This window comes from Cadophora gregata (assembly GCF_030347475.1).
Source record: "Cadophora gregata isolate MNR1 chromosome Unknown scaffold_7, whole genome shotgun sequence".
In the NCBI taxonomy this organism is placed as follows: Eukaryota; Fungi; Ascomycota; class Leotiomycetes; order Helotiales; family Ploettnerulaceae; genus Cadophora; species Cadophora gregata.
The window spans coordinates 323701-338750 of record NW_026695930.1 but is presented as its reverse complement, the minus strand read 5'-3'; the positions used below and the strand labels follow the sequence as shown (position 1 = coordinate 338750).

The window sequence follows — 15050 nt, the reverse complement described above, 5'->3', positions numbered from 1 at the left end:
AAGCGAGTGGCGATGGATGTGGGATGCACCGCACTTCTGCCCAGTTGAGATTGATCGCCGTGACCTGGACCTGATGGGAATGGCCATACAGCTTCCAGCTTCGGGGTTCGGGCGAAAGCAAGATACCGTGACACTTTTCTTTTTCTGTTATCTGCAATAGTCTGATATTGTGTCCATTGTTGATGTTGGCTCTCGCTTATTCTATAGAACAGACGCGGGGAGATAGACTGTGCTGCCCATAGCTACAAAGCGACCATCTGATACCGATACAATTGAGCTTGGCAAATGGCTTCCAGAATGAAATCGCAGTGGATTTTGTTTCTCATTCAATTATTTTCGAAACACTTGTACTGGCACCCTTTGTCCTTAAATCCTTTGCCCCGCAATGTTCTTGCTGAGGGATGAGCCATTGTTGCTGGCATTGAAGACAGGAGATGCCAAGGGCTACATGGTTTCATCTCAACACGCAAGAAACAGGGCTCGTGTCGTGCCTTATTTACCCGATTTTGTTGATTGTAGTAGATGCGTATGTGACGAACACTTCTAAACAAGAAGATTGTTGTTAGTGAAGCGGTCTGAAATATTCTCCTGGTAGGAAATTCAATCCCGCTTCTGCTCCTGCTTCTGCGTCATACTGTAAATAATCCCGGGCGAACAATACCCCACACCTCCTAACCCCATCATCAACCTTACATTCCCAACATCACAATCCTCAGATCTTCTCAATCCAACTCAAATAAAAGGTTTCGAAAATGCCCAGCCTCCCAGAAACCCCATTCCAGCTCAAAGGTGGCTGCTTCTGCAGCGCAATCCGCTACACAATCTCTGTCCCCACCCTTCAATCCCGACCCAAAATCCCAAGCGATCCTAAGAGAGAAATCTACCCACCCAATGCAGTGACTGAACGTTTGCCTATGATTACCCTAGATCACTATCCTGCCGTCGCATCGCTGGATCCATCATCGAGTCCTGGTTCATCTGTCCCCAAGCCTGGGTGCAATTTACGCTTCAACCTCGCTCTACCTCCTCGTCATCATCACCTGACACCCGCTTCACCCCAACGATTCTAGAATACCTCATGCCGAGCAAGGAACTTCAAGAGAAGACCTACCTAACGCATTTCCTCAGTTCGGAAGATGTGAATCGGACGTTCTGTGGGAGGTGTGGTACGCATCTGACGTATTATTGTTCGGAGCCTGTCGAAGTGGGATCGGTTCGCGAGGCTTGGGGGCCGATCTTTGATGTGGCGAATGGGACGATTGATAGGGAGGGGTTGGAGATGGAGGGGTTTAGGCCGAGTCGGAGGGGGTGGCTGGATGATGGGATTGAGTGGGTGAAGAAGTTGTTGGGGGAGGGGGAGGGGAGTTTGAAGGATTGAGGGGTTGAGTGGTTTAGTAAGTGATTTGTTTGTTTATTGAGGATTGAGGATTGGGCATTGGCGAGAAGTCCGGGTAGGGGAGGGAGTTTACAACTCACCTGTATGAGAAAATGGATTCCTTTCATGATGTATAAATACACTGGACAATCCACACTGTTCGCTCTCGCCTTTTATTTCCACTTACATACGTAACTGCGACCATCTTCCCCCACCCAGGTCTTGATTTATATTTTCAAGTATAAGTTAACCACAACCCTCAAGGACAGTCCTTCTATGAGTCCAGGACGCTGTCCTAAAAATAAGGCTAAGCAAGCCTTCTTCTTGGAAAATCATATTCGTGAGTTTAACATCCTCTGGTACAGTTCAGATTCAGCTGACACAAATCTTGCTGTCGACTGGACTTTCGTCACGATATCCCAGGCAGTCACGGTTTCCCAGGCACTTCCCTGTGCCAGAGGTACAAATAAATGTCCAGATTCTGGATCTGATCCAGAAATCAGTCAGGACCGTATGGCACGCGGCATGTACCTGCAAGATGGGTAGACTATCCGACCCACATGCAGCAGTCCACTCTGAAGCCAAGGTGTCTGGTGTTTCGGGACTGACCATGGTGGATGCCATATTGCCAGTTCATTTGCATTGCTGCCGCCTGGTCATCCGCAAAGCACTGTGTGCGCTCTACCGAGAAGATCGCGGCTGGTGTTCTTGCATCTTCTTAATTGAAAAGATCGGAACGTCAAAACAGATGCACTGTTTCCAGCTCTCCCTGTTGAAAGAATTCTTCCGTGAATACCTGATCGTTATAAGATTTCGACAAGTAGCAGGTTCCCGTCACTTCAAAGCCATAGCCTTGACTTCGTGCACGTAACAACGTAGGGCGTGTCGTGCCTTTGAGTGCGTACACGAAATCGCCGACCTTTGTAGGTTTGCGAATGCGGACTATAGAATAAGCGTTGGTCCAGTTGCACATGACGCCGTTGTCAAGCAAGACATTCGTGGTGATGAGAAAGTAGGTTCGTAGAGCAGGGACACATGCCAAAGCTTCAGGATGCCATTCCGAGGGGGCTTCTTGGCTGATATATTCTGTCAATGTTAAAATGTCTGATGCATCAGCTCCAAATACGACGCAAACTGTGCTCACTTCGGCCCATTCCTTCAAAATTTCTCCTACATCACAGGATCGGATTTTCGATGCTGGAAGCATTATGGTCCTCGCTAGGTCGAAAAACATGCTCAATATTTCATTTGGATCATCTCCATTCGGCGCAAAACACCTTTCGTGATCGCAATGGATTGCAACTACTTCGCCCAGTTTTACTCCTGGAACAGAAATGCATCGCTCATCTTCCGAGAACACGGGTGTCACAGGTGTCGCTCCACTCTCGCCTTGTAGACTTTCGCTGAAGTCTGATACCCACGTGGGGTAACCTTCGAATCGATTGGTACCCAGAGCGAGGATGTACAAACTACCGCTGGCTTTGATTAAGAATTTGACGTATGCAAAACATACTTCAGCGAAGGGTCTTTTGTAATCTGGCCGAAGATACGTGGGGAGATGTGGGATTTCCACAAGCCCAAGGAGTCCGTATATGCGGTCGTGAGGTGTTGTTGCCCGCCTGTCGGAGAAGAATACTACACAGTCAAGAAGTGCTTCTCCGAAACGAGTGAGGGTTGCAGAAAGCGGGGGAGAGTGTCGTTTTGAGGATGCCATTCTGCTTCTCAGAGCGGATGCCTGGTAAGAAAGTCCTCCGAAAATCTTGGCCCGAGAACTCAGCGCATGATTCTGAGCTGTTATCGGCCTGTCCGAGACTTTTTCAGACAGTAAGTACATATCATACAAAATTCTGTTGATCAATGTTTCCTGGTTACCAGCAATCAAATGCCTTAAGAATATTCCCCGCCGGGAAGCTGCAGCAAAACATTCTTGAAGTTCCATGAGAATCCAGAGCCCAGTAACTTCCTCGCCCATGATCAGGGCGGGGTCTTCTCGAGGCAAGACAGCTTCCTGGAGAGTCCAAACCCTGCTCATCCAATCCCATCCAGAGCGAATAACAAAAGCCAATGTCCTGATAAGTTTTTCAGGAGCGTCAAATGTCTTGGTGAGTATGTCCACTCTCGTGCTCTGGCTTGTATCAGAGAATCGGCAGGCAGACGTTGACCAGGGAGCCGCGTCGTGTAACTTCTCTCCTGCTTGAAAGAGCATGTTGATATCTAGTTCAGACCCCTCAGAGGCTACGTCTCCCCAGCCGTTTCTCCACCAGACAACAACTCTCGTAGCTGTGCTGTATAGACTTTTCATCCTAGGCACCTGTCTCGACCTTTCTTTCGTGCTTGTCTGGTCGATACAAATCGCATCAATCCACCAGCATATCGCAGAATTTTTCCATCCATCACCAGTCTCATCAATCTCTCCTCTCAATATTTCAGGAACATTCTTATCCTGCGGTTTTCGCTCCGCGTCATAACGATTTCTCAAACTCTTGATCGCGTCCCAAAGATTGGTGGTGATTGGAAAGTCTTGGCCATCCAAAGTGATTGTTTTGGTATCGCTTGCATCTCCCCATACATATGACAGAGCAAAGAAATCAGAACCTAAAAGAGGGACGTGGGATATGTATCCCTCGATTCGAGCATTGTCGTTTGAGCCTGGTGGACAAGGCTTGAACCTGACGACACGAATGTCAGAGCCTCGCAACCGTTGGTATCTATGTGACCCTTTGAACGATTCCATGGTTCAAGAGCGGCCTTGCTGTTTTGTTTCTGTGCTCTTTTGATATGTTCGATCGAGTAGTTTTCGGTATTACATGTACGAGGAGTCCTGGCCTGGCTGAGACGAAGTTGATCCTGGGGATCCTTCAGCCGCACCGCAATGCATGCAAGGCGGTTAAAAGGCGATAGTGAGGTGAGGATTACCTAATCAGCATCACTTTGGGGGCCGTTATTTTTCCAGTACCAATCCGTGTGATATACTTGCCGAAATATATGGAACCTGCCAAATCTTTCCTTTGTTTGGTAAGTATGTGAGGCCTTCGTGTGTGGCCAAGTTGGTGCACCGGCTGCTGAAATGTGAAGTCTGATTATACTTTTGGTGGGCTCTATCTGATGTCTCTTTCTGATTGATCTATTCTACAATCCCCAATCTTCGTCTGATCTAATTCTATGGTTCTTATCTAAATGGTATTTGTTTTATCCTCACCCATGATCTGTGACCACAACTCCTGCGGTAATTCCCTTCCCAGAAACTGATTGCAAAAACCAAGTCGCCCTCAAGCCAACGTCTCCTTCTCCTTCCAGAATATCCACGCAACAGCTAACACAGCCTTGATTCCACCTGCAATCCAAAACACCACAGACAAGCCCGCCGTCCGACTGATCCAGCCCCCTGCCAACCCACCAACAAGCAAAAACACCACACTCGCAGCTCTTCGGTCTCGCTTCACATTTGATTTCTTCAGAATATTCGGGTCTGAAAACAGGTCACAGTACACACTCGTCAGAACCGTTGTCGGGATCTCATTCAAGCCAAGCAACCTGGAGGTCACGATTTGGCCCCCACTTTGGAATGCGAGGAAGATCAGCGGGATCAGTTCGAGAAAGTTCACATCAGCGATGTGACCGGCTGAATCCGTATGTGCTGGAGGTACAACATTTGTTTGAACGAGGATTGCAGCAATGAAAATGCATGTTGCTTGAAATGCGAAAGACAGGGAGAGGTGCCCGCGATCCAGGGTTTTGAAGACTGTGGCGAAAAAATTGCAACCTAGATTGAAGGCGACAATTGAGATGAGGGATTTTGCCCAGCCGTAAGGATGGCCGACAGGAAGATTTGCTGCACCGAGAGCTAGGAAGATTGTGTTTCCTATCGCGCATTAGATTCTTGAGGTATTCAATGGCTGCGCGGGGGTATTACCAGTCTGCATGCTGACAAAGCAACTCCATGCATTGTATGAACTACTATCGCAAAGACCGGACACGAGACAGCACAGTATCATGGGAATATCAGAATGGTCTTTTGAGACAAGAGTTGAAAGGTATTCGGCATTTTTTGTGGGTTTTGACTGAGAGGCTGGCAGTGGGAGGGAGCTGAGAGACGCCCTCTTGCTGGTATCCTTGCTGTTCTCTGCTGAGGAGTCCATACTTTCGTTCGCGATCCACGGGTGAATGACTCAAAGCTTGTGAATTGGAATTGTTCTTCAAAAGATGTCGAGGAAATGATGGTGGTTCTGATATAGGTTCGTGGTGGGAACACCACCGTCGAAATGAAAGTGGATATCCCTAGCTAAGGAGTGGGACGGCCCATAAAATTTTGCAGCCCTACCCGTAGGTCTGGACCTCGATTTCAAAAGTTTTGTGTTTGGTTGACTGTTTATTTCGCTCCCAATTTCCTCTGGGTATCAATTTAAAGTGATGTGGTTAATCAATGCTTTCTTGCAGTGAAAGGACCATTTCCATGAAACTTATTCACATTTGGCATCAACATTCTGACGCGGGGAGGGTCAAGCTAGGTTAGATACCAAACATTGACTCGTTTCGTCCAATAAGACATCGAGAAATGGAGATGTTTGACTTCTCGAATGCTTGTGTCCTCGCTCCTATTACCCGACTTCTGGAAAAAAAAATGGGCCCATCGTCAACAAGTTTTTTCATTTGTCAATGTATGTCCGATATTTAGCACGAAATGACTAGCGATTATGATGCGATTCGCCAAGGATGATACAGAGGCTGTTGTGTCTGAAAAGGCAAGTCCAAATATTTGTAGAGCTGACAACAAAATGCAAGAAATAAGAGCGCGTAGGATGAGGTAGATAAAGATAAGCTCAGAGCAAGTACTTAATAAAAGCTGAGCAGACCAGTCCGTCGGTTGGTGGTATATGAGAGTGCGTAATCTATCCGAAATTACTCAGCTTTTAGATGGGCGCAACACGAACAGATTTTCGGCGCTCTTTTTCCCGAAAGGGCAATTAATTGCAGTGACCATTGTCTGAGTATGGCTACCCGTGAGTTCATCCCTTTATTAGCGAACGAAAACACCGCCCCTACGCGAGGGGCAGCAAGTAAACAAATCAATCAAGTCATATATGGCTAAACATTGGCGCAGTAGAAACTACCAGACTACGGTAGGATTTTCTGCTTATATAAAATTGAGGTTGATGCAATCTAGGTAACAACAACTTGTTCAAACAACCACTAGAAAAATCGGTTCCGTGAGATGCCATTAACGGATTAAGACCAAGGCGTTTCCTGTGTCTGCGGAGCGTTTTCAAGGCACATCATCATTCACGTTCTAGTAGAATGAAAAATATTCGAGTAACTTAATTAGAAGTGCTTTCATCAAGACCCCAATGGTTTTAATTTATTATAAAACTGTCCTAAAACGATATGGCAGAGGATATTGGCTCACGAGCCCCATTTGGGGACCTCAAACGGCGAGACATGCGACGCTCGTGGCGGACGCATACTTCAACACCACAGTCTTGGAACCATGAACTTGCTACATTATTCATTTATTACGATGGGGCTCTGAGAATCAGAGCATCTCTAGATAGCACAAGCCAAAACATGTCATGGGCATCGTCAATCGAACTCTCTACCATGATAGCTTCCAAGACGGCAGGAGCGACCATCGTGAGTGCCTTAAAAACCCAATCCTGACTCAGAACAGAATATACCGACTATCTTCAGCATGTTTATTCACCAAGGTCCTGGTTCACATAGACCAACACCAATAGACGGGTCCACTGAGAACCCCAAGTTAGATCCTCGGGCGGAGATTCTCACTGACATTAACAATCCATTTTGTCAGCCACATAAACCAGTACCTGGAAACTCACAGGATTTTGAGATTAGCTTCAGCCAAGACGCTCAAACTGGCCATCCTCCCCCTGGTCTCTATCTAGCCATCCAGGGTTCAGACAGGTAGGGATTCGTTTCAAAGCATGGCTTTGAGAGCGCTTCTAAAGTTCAACTCTAGCATCCCCTACCAGGACACCTTTACTAGCTCAGAAGTCGACTCAATTCACCAGCTGTGTCCGGAAAGCGGTACTGCTGTGGGAGCTTGGTTTCGTTTCCCGCCCCAACCTTCTTCCCCACAACCTGCTCAACCACCATATCAGCCACAACAGCCAGAAGACCCGAATATACAACCTGGTTGGACACATATCACCACACTTCCAGAGACATCCATACGTCCGTCGCTCACGCTACATCTTGCCCCAATTGTAGGAGAGTCTTCACCAGACGAATGGGATGAGAGGACTCTGGGTGAACAGGTTAGACAATCACTTGAGATGTATCTTGCTAGAGCAGCGTATGAGGCACTTCAACACAGTAAGGTCTCACAGATTGCCCAAAATGGCCAATTGACAGAGATTTCGAACCACGCACGAGTCTACCTGGCTGGTCGATTTGGTATCAATGACCAGCCGCCGCGGGTGTCCATATCGGTTGATCGACCAGTAAATACTGCTGGCCCCTCTCACGAAGTAGATGCACGAGGTACGTTGGTTCTCGTCACTTCTATGTATATCATCATTTCTTTCTTCTACTCGTTTTCATTGCACTGACAACTCCCAGTCAATCTGGACGGCAACCCGAACATCAGTGAACTCCATTCTGTCCACCAGGGCGGCACAGACTACACCCTTGAGTTTAACAGGCCCGACACAGGTCGACTCGCCACTCTCATCTGTGGTCGGATTCAGGATCATGCACAACAAAATGGCACTGGAGTGCGAGAGCTGGGAGTATTGGATTCTGGGACATTGACACTGACTCTACAACCGCGTTGGGTACATTCTACAGTGTTTCGTTTCTTTAAAGCAATTTTTTATTGGTAGAACGAGTTGGCTATCCTACAAGGGGGAAATGGGAAGGCATCCCGAGATTGTTGATACCGGAGCGGGAAGCTTCGCTTATTCTCAATTCCACGGCTTGGACTGCCGATCTTGAATTTCATAACGTGGAAGTGTATTTCGTCAACAGGGGACTTGAAAACAAAGAAGAGAAATATTTCTAAAATACTGTCACAACAATTCTTGCAACGGAAATGAATATCCCCGTCCATCAAACGTAGTGTTATTACCGACAATTAGTCGTTCCAATCACGATATATCGGATTATCGCTAGCCATGATCGTCACTACTTAGCCTCCATCTAAAAGACTTGACGAGATCTATCCCCCCCATTTTCCCCTCAGCCCATATCTCACCATGGGAATGATCGATGGGGATTATCCGAAATCGTGAATATGTCATAGTTGTTTTGGAGAGTCCAATGGCGGAGGCGGCGATAAAACCACATATCCCCCATTTCTCAAATAGCATCTTGCATACTATTACCTCTAGTTTCTCAGCATCGAGTGTGTGTTCAGAAATACCCATTCGAAAATGCGGAACTGGTTCGGAAGAGGACGACCCCTACAGATCGCCATCAGTTGTGGTTGTCTGATGGCCTTCACTCTTTTCGGCTATGATCAAGGAGTATTTGGAGGTATTCTACAAAATGAAAATTGGTTGAATCAATTTGGCCACCCTGGAGGTACAAAAGCTGGGATTATTGTAAGCTCGTACAATTTGGGATGTCTTCTGGGATGTTTCAGTATGTATGCTCCTCTACCTTACTCTACCAAGAAAACAATATATTATTGATGAACTGACCTGGGTACTTAGTCAACTTCTGCGTCGGCGATATGCTTGGTCGCCGGAAAGTGATTTGGATAGCTGCAAGTACAATCATTGTCGATGCCATCCTGCAGACGAGCGCGTACGGTGTTGCACATTTAGTCATTGGTCGGATTGTGACGGGTGGTGGGACTGGACTAGAAATGTCGACGGTACCTATGTATCAGTCCGAGTTATGTCAAAGCCATATGCGGGGAAGGCTAGTGCCTTCGGAGGTGTTGTTCGTGGGCGTTGGAATCAGTATCGCATAGTAAGTAAAACAGTTCGTGTTGAAGTACGGTCAGAATGATCTGGCTTGGAACTGTACAGCTGGTTCGACTTTGGAATGTCCTTCACACCAGGCTCCATCGCATGGCGAACTCCTATTGCCTTCCAAATGGTCTTCGCAATCTTCGTGGTGATTCTGGTCTTCGGTCTACCAGAGTCACCACGATGGCTATTCAACCGCGATTGTACCGAGGAAGCCACTGAGGTTCTCTGCAGAGTGTATGATAAACCCAGAGACCATCCGCTCATTGTGCAGGAAGCAGATGGAATTATACAAGTAATCAAGATTGAGCGACAGAATGGAGGGTTCAAATGGCGGAACATACTCACTCCAACGAGATACAGTGCATACTGGAAGGAGGGTTTTACTTGCGTGGGGAGTGCAGTGCATGAATTAGATTGGTTGGATTAATCTGGTTGTCTACTATATCACAAGTAAGTTGAGAATTTGGCCTTGGGGTGCAAATCTTTCTTGAGCAACAACACACTGACATTGTGAATAGACGAGGGCAAGGAGTTCTGTCTTGCTAGTAAAAGTGCAGCCAGGAAGACGTGACCTTGCATGCGCATTTTAGGTATCAAATACCGCAAACAAAAGACACGGTACTGATAACCTTGTGCATAATCCGAGAATCCCTAATGAACTTCCAAGCCTGTAATAGATATCCGAGCAAAGTCGGGCTTCGAGTTCCTCCTTGCTTCCCATGTTGATTTACCCGCATTGGATGGGTCTATCGAACCGAAACTCTATACACCATCCGAACTGCTGGGTTTCAAGCGCAGCCATGTTTTGGATATCTTAGACTGAAAGAAGTCTGCCCAGAATACTCCGATTCGTACAAGATGGTTTCTGACAAAACCTTCGTCACTGTATGTGTTCGTCGTAAGAAGAAGAGCCTAGAGAGGCATTGCTTGGCTCTCACTCGGTTCACGATGCCTGGCTCAATTGAATTCTCGCGACAACGACAGCAAAAGGAAGCAACATTCAACTTTGAACATCCCCGAGATCCATCTCCTACTCAGTTGAATCCGAGTAATCACAAATTCGATCTCATCACGTGTCTCACCTCGATTTTCAAGCTTCCAGAACCCAAACATTCAATCCAATCCCAATCCCTCCATTCGTTTCGCATAAACATCCTCCTCCAAAATTTCCGAAACAATAAACACACGCACCACTCATACATCCCAAACACCCCTCCCATTATTCCATCCTAACCCTCTCCCGTCCCCTTCCATCCACACACCCTAACCTACCTAAATTACACCACACGCACCACCCTAACACCAAGCCCACCCCATCGCATCTCCGCAGACGCTTAGACGGAAACTCAACTCAGAATCGCGCGCTCGTCCCAACCCACGACCAAAACACGAAATACATTCTCGGAGAAATAAATGCGATGTGCAACAAATGGATGGTAGAAGTTGGATTTGTGCTGGGGCAAGTGGGAAAGGTGTAGGGGAGGTTTATGCGTAGGAGAATTTTAATGGTCGGATTGGAAGGGGGGCGAAGCGAGGCAAGGTGAGGCGAGGTGAGATTCATGCGTGTGTGAGACAGAGATGGATAATTCATGGATTTGATTCTTAACTTTTGTGAAATGGCTTGGTGGGAGTTGTGAGGTTTATGAAAATAAATAGTGGTGCTGGACATCTTTTGTGTGCGGATGGAAGTCATTAAATGAATGAATTGGATTGGTACCATGCCCGCTTGTTTCTGTTGACCTTACATGCGGATCATCTACCTACAGTCATCTCAAGGCCCGTACCCAATCCACCCACCATCAACACTTTCCTCCTCGCCACCCTCGTCAATAAACTCCATCCTCTCAAGCTCTCTTACAAAGAAATCATGTTCTTCTTCCAACAACTTTGTATCAGCGCCCATCTGCTCGGGGTACCTCTTGATATTGTGCCAATGCGTCAACGCCCTCAGTGCCTGCTCCAGAGGCAACGCCTCTTCAACCTCCGCATCGACATCACTACCGGCCAGCCAGTCATCCCTCAATTCCGGACGGCAATGTAGATACACAGCCGTAATGACGCGCATATTCCCTTGTCGCCATTTGCGACCACAGTATGAGACTTGGTTCTTGAACAGCTTGAGCGTGTAGAGGCGGAGTTCAGGCTGTGGGATCTTGAGGGATTTCTTGAGGATGTTGGACGATTTGTATTGAACGAGGAGGAGGTTGCGGTGGGCTTTATTCTTGCAGATTTTCTGCATAATGCGTAGGAAGTTAATGGAGGAAAAGAAGTTACGCCACGAGAACTCAGTGATGGGTTCATCTGGGTATGGGGGTTCCGTAGTTGGATAGCCGAGCTCGTCCAGTTCGGGGCGATCGCGTTTGCCCGCGTGCTGGCCTTCCTGGAATGCGAGGGCTGGTAGCTTGTCTTCGGAGCCTGAGACAGGAAGGTCTCGATTGCGTTTTATGGCTGGGGGAGCGACCTCGTCTTCACTCTCTTCGGCTTCAAGCTCTGTCAAGTCTGGGATTGGGACGTTCTTGCTATGCTCGTTGCAGAACGTGAAGAAGCTACATGATATTAGCATAGGCAAAATGAGATGGTAGTGAAGATTACCTCATCTCATCGCGATCTGTTCTGCTTTCTACCACTTTGTCAATTTCTTGGTGGGCGAAAAGCTTGAGAACGAGTGGCAGGTAATTGGAGTCCAGTAGTAATTGTGTGAGGTATTCGAACTTGAGGATATCTGCATAGATTAGTATTGTGCAGTCAAAAGACATGCGAGACATACGGGAAACTTTGAACCACTTCAACAACATGAGAAGGATACCCGACACTGCTTTCGCTGTGATTTCACGTGAACGCATCGCCTCTATCTCTTCGATTGGCAATTCAGATGGATCCACAGTGGTCGGCAATGGGATGTTTGCGGGATCTTGTTGCCTGTTCTGTCCCTGAGGTCCGTTGCCACGCAGATTAACATCCGATCTGAATCCAGAGTTCATGCCCTGTTGCTGTCCCATAGGCTGTGTGATAAGTGCCGTGACATTGGCAAGCACAGCTTTGAGCAAAACAATCACCAGAGATTGTAGGTGTGGTATTGAATTTTTCTACCCTGATGAGTAACCTGTCAGATGTACTGTAGGAGAACTTACATAGAATTGCTCGACAAGATCGAGCTTTTTCTTGACATCGTCGCCAACATCAGCATTTGGTCCATAATCTACATCCGGTTTCATAGGTTTCATGCTCTGACGTGCAGCATTCTTGTCCAGTATCGTGTCCAGATCAAGTTCATCAATATCATCGTCTTCGTCATCACCATCCCATCCCCGTTCATGCTTCAGGAACTTCTCCCGCTCATTCCACAATTGTCGCATCGCTCTTGTCATTCGCATTCGCTTTGCAAACAAAGCTCCGGCTTCGAGAATTGACTTTGGTATATCACTTCCCTCCCATTTCCTACCAACTAGTAATTCCTGTAAACCTGCAGCCCCTTTGCCACCAGCACTGTTACTGGTACTATCTAGTGGTGGGTACATGAAAGGGAAGTTCTGATTGGTTTGGTAATTTTGCTTCTTGCCAGCCTTGCCTCCGACTGGAGGTGATGGAGGTGGGGAGGGTGCAGGAGTCGCAATGTGTACAGGCTGATGCAGAATCGATGCTCCACTGCTGTTAACATTCATAGGTGGAGGTATGATTCCATTCGCGCCATTTGCTCTGCTAGGTCGGTTCGGAAGTGGTGGCAAGATGGAATTGTTGTCAGGTTCGAGGGGTAAGAGGGGCGGTGGCGGGGTATATGCGGGGTATTTTGAAGTGATTTCCTGGCGGAAAATATGATAATCCAAGGGAGACGCTGTGATGAGCTTCCCTCCCTCGCCATTGACATGTCTCAATTCGCTAATAGCACTTTTGGCATCCTCGATCTCGACTGTACCGCCAAATGCAAGCAGAATTGTCTTCCAAAATAGCAGAAATATCTAGTGGAGTTAGATATGGTCGAATGAGGAGTAGAAATTTAACAAACCCTAGTCTGTGGCAATTCGTTCGCCTCATCCCACCGGAGCCTTGCCGTGATCTTGACGAAATAGTCAATTAAATTCAACTCCACTGTTGACATTAGCTTAGGGCGCCTGTGACTCGAAGTAAAACCTACGAAGTTGCTCGCGAGCAGTTGCCAATCCAACGAGATCATTGCGAACTCCTTCGATAAACATGTATATGATAGTGGTCACATTGTCAAGCTCATCTTGGATGAAGGGTATATCCTCATCTAGTAACTTAGTTTCACGAAACTCGTCGTCCCAGAGCATCTTGAATGCATTTTGCAAAACTTGGAAGACAAGCGCGATGCCACCAGCGTTCGTTATCATAATAATTCCGGCCTTCATATTCTCCAGATGCTTAGGTGTAGCCTTCGTCTTTGCTTTTGTAGCTTCCTCTGCCTTGATTCCGGCAGTCTCGTCCCATACTCCTAGAATGATGTGTAGGACCGTCTGCAGACTCTTACAGCGTCTCCGTAGATCTGTAGCATGCAAGCCATTGACTTCTTTCTCCACAAACTTCTGCCGGTCGTCCGATTCGAGCCATGGCTTGTTCGAAAACTTCCTCCATCGCCTTTCGAATGTGTCCCTCGCCCTCTGCAGACGTTTGTACTCCGCATCATTGTATGAGAACCACTCATCAATCTCTTCCTCGAATGTTGCAACATCTGCATACGTAAAAGCGTAGGTTGTAGGGTCGATCTTGGGGAACTCGGTCACAATGCGCCGGAGCTGCATCAACGAGAGGGAGTCGTTCGGGTTCGGAGATGGAGGCGGCGGAGGCTGATGGGGAGGAGGGGGTGCCGGTTGATTTCTCTGGAGCTGAGGGCGTCCTATTGGAACACTGGTAGCTTGAGGAGCTGGGAGGCCGACATCTGCTAGACCCGTGTCTGCTACGTCCGAGACATCTTTGGAGGTGGGCGTGTCGGGAGGAGTCTTCCCTGACCATATGGAGGCCATGTCGAAGGATTGGTGGGGTGTTCGTTCAGTCGTAAGTCATTATCATGGCAGCAGAGGCGAGGTCTGTAACGAGAAGAATCACGGCAGTGATGTTTTGTTCCTAGAGCTCGGGCTGAAGTGGACGTTGAGCCTCGCGGTCGAGGCGGTCGAGGCGATGTGATTGAAGTCTCGCTTATGATAAGAGCTTGGAGAGTTCCGATAAGAAATTGTTGGACCCGGCACGGCAGATACAAAAGGATGAAAAGGATTTGAAAATTGTGCACAGTATGTTTGACAATCAGAATTGCCATTCTGTGACAAATTTCCATGGCTCTATTAAGGGTTTATAGCTTTTTGGGCTTAGGATCGGGATGATTGATTTCATGAAAGACTCCCAGAAGCATGAAGCGTGATCGACGAGTTTACGGCTGGATTCTAGGCACAAAAATTGAACGAGAGAGTAAGACACAAGAGCAGATTGGCTTTTGTCAAACCAATCAGAAACATAAACTACATTGATTGTAAAAGAATGCAATAAAAATATGACAAAAAGAATTCTTCCGGAACGGGGAATTGAACCCCGGTCTCCTGCGAACATTTATTGTGGATTAGACAGATCATGAGAGGCAGAAATGCTAGCCCTGAGAAACTGTTAGTATGTATTGTAGCGAGGTGAAATATCTGATGACTTACACTACACCATTCCGGATATATTGAACCACGCTTTTGTAGTGTGATGTCGCAATCTGCTTATCTGGTTATTAAATGACAATAAAAATGTGT

General features: G+C 47.2%; 6 protein-coding genes across 6 annotated transcripts; 3 read left to right on the top strand and 3 right to left on the bottom strand.

Moving 5' to 3' along the window:
• Nucleotides 1-153: 153 nt before the first annotated feature.
• Nucleotides 154-4226, bottom strand: ONS95_012869 (uncharacterized protein). The gene is made up of 3 exons (XM_058506487.1): nt 2520-4226; nt 889-2461; nt 154-543 (listed from the first exon to the last, which is right to left on the bottom strand). Exons 1-2 carry the CDS (start codon nt 4107-4109, stop codon nt 2318-2320), a joined length of 1734 nt encoding a protein of 577 aa, XP_058357215.1. The 5' UTR covers nt 4110-4226; the 3' UTR covers nt 154-543; nt 889-2317.
• On the top strand, nt 753-1378 carry ONS95_012870 (uncharacterized protein; the record flags this gene model as incomplete). The annotated part of the gene is made up of 2 exons (XM_058506488.1): nt 753-972; nt 1071-1378. 2 exons carry the CDS (start codon nt 753-755, stop codon nt 1376-1378), a joined length of 528 nt encoding a protein of 175 aa, XP_058357216.1.
• A 178-nt stretch (nt 4227-4404) lies between the features above and the next one.
• ONS95_012868 (uncharacterized protein) lies at nt 4405-5812 on the bottom strand. The gene is made up of 2 exons (XM_058506486.1): nt 5289-5812; nt 4405-5237 (listed from the first exon to the last, which is right to left on the bottom strand). The coding sequence occupies exons 1-2, from the start codon at nt 5512-5514 to the stop codon at nt 4645-4647; spliced, it is 819 nt and encodes a 272-aa protein (XP_058357214.1). The 5' UTR covers nt 5515-5812; the 3' UTR covers nt 4405-4644.
• A 945-nt stretch (nt 5813-6757) lies between these two features.
• ONS95_012867 (uncharacterized protein) lies at nt 6758-8214 on the top strand (the record flags this gene model as incomplete). The annotated part of the gene is made up of 4 exons (XM_058506485.1): nt 6758-7003; nt 7041-7294; nt 7350-7873; nt 7952-8214. 4 exons carry the CDS (start codon nt 6758-6760, stop codon nt 8212-8214), a joined length of 1287 nt encoding a protein of 428 aa, XP_058357213.1.
• Nucleotides 8215-8763: 549 nt separating this feature from the next.
• ONS95_012866 (uncharacterized protein) lies at nt 8764-9736 on the top strand (the record flags this gene model as incomplete). The annotated part of the gene is made up of 3 exons (XM_058506484.1): nt 8764-8974; nt 9046-9307; nt 9367-9736. The coding sequence occupies 3 exons, from the start codon at nt 8764-8766 to the stop codon at nt 9734-9736; spliced, it is 843 nt and encodes a 280-aa protein (XP_058357212.1).
• A 1162-nt stretch (nt 9737-10898) lies between these two features.
• On the bottom strand, nt 10899-15001 carry FAR11 (Factor arrest protein 11). The gene is made up of 7 exons (XM_058506483.1): nt 14961-15001; nt 13442-14908; nt 13313-13395; nt 12441-13265; nt 12077-12395; nt 11902-12031; nt 10899-11855 (listed from the first exon to the last, which is right to left on the bottom strand). The coding sequence occupies exons 2-7, from the start codon at nt 14286-14288 to the stop codon at nt 11081-11083; spliced, it is 2979 nt and encodes a 992-aa protein (XP_058357211.1). The 5' UTR covers nt 14289-14908; nt 14961-15001; the 3' UTR covers nt 10899-11080.
• Nucleotides 15002-15050: the final 49 nt, after the last annotated feature.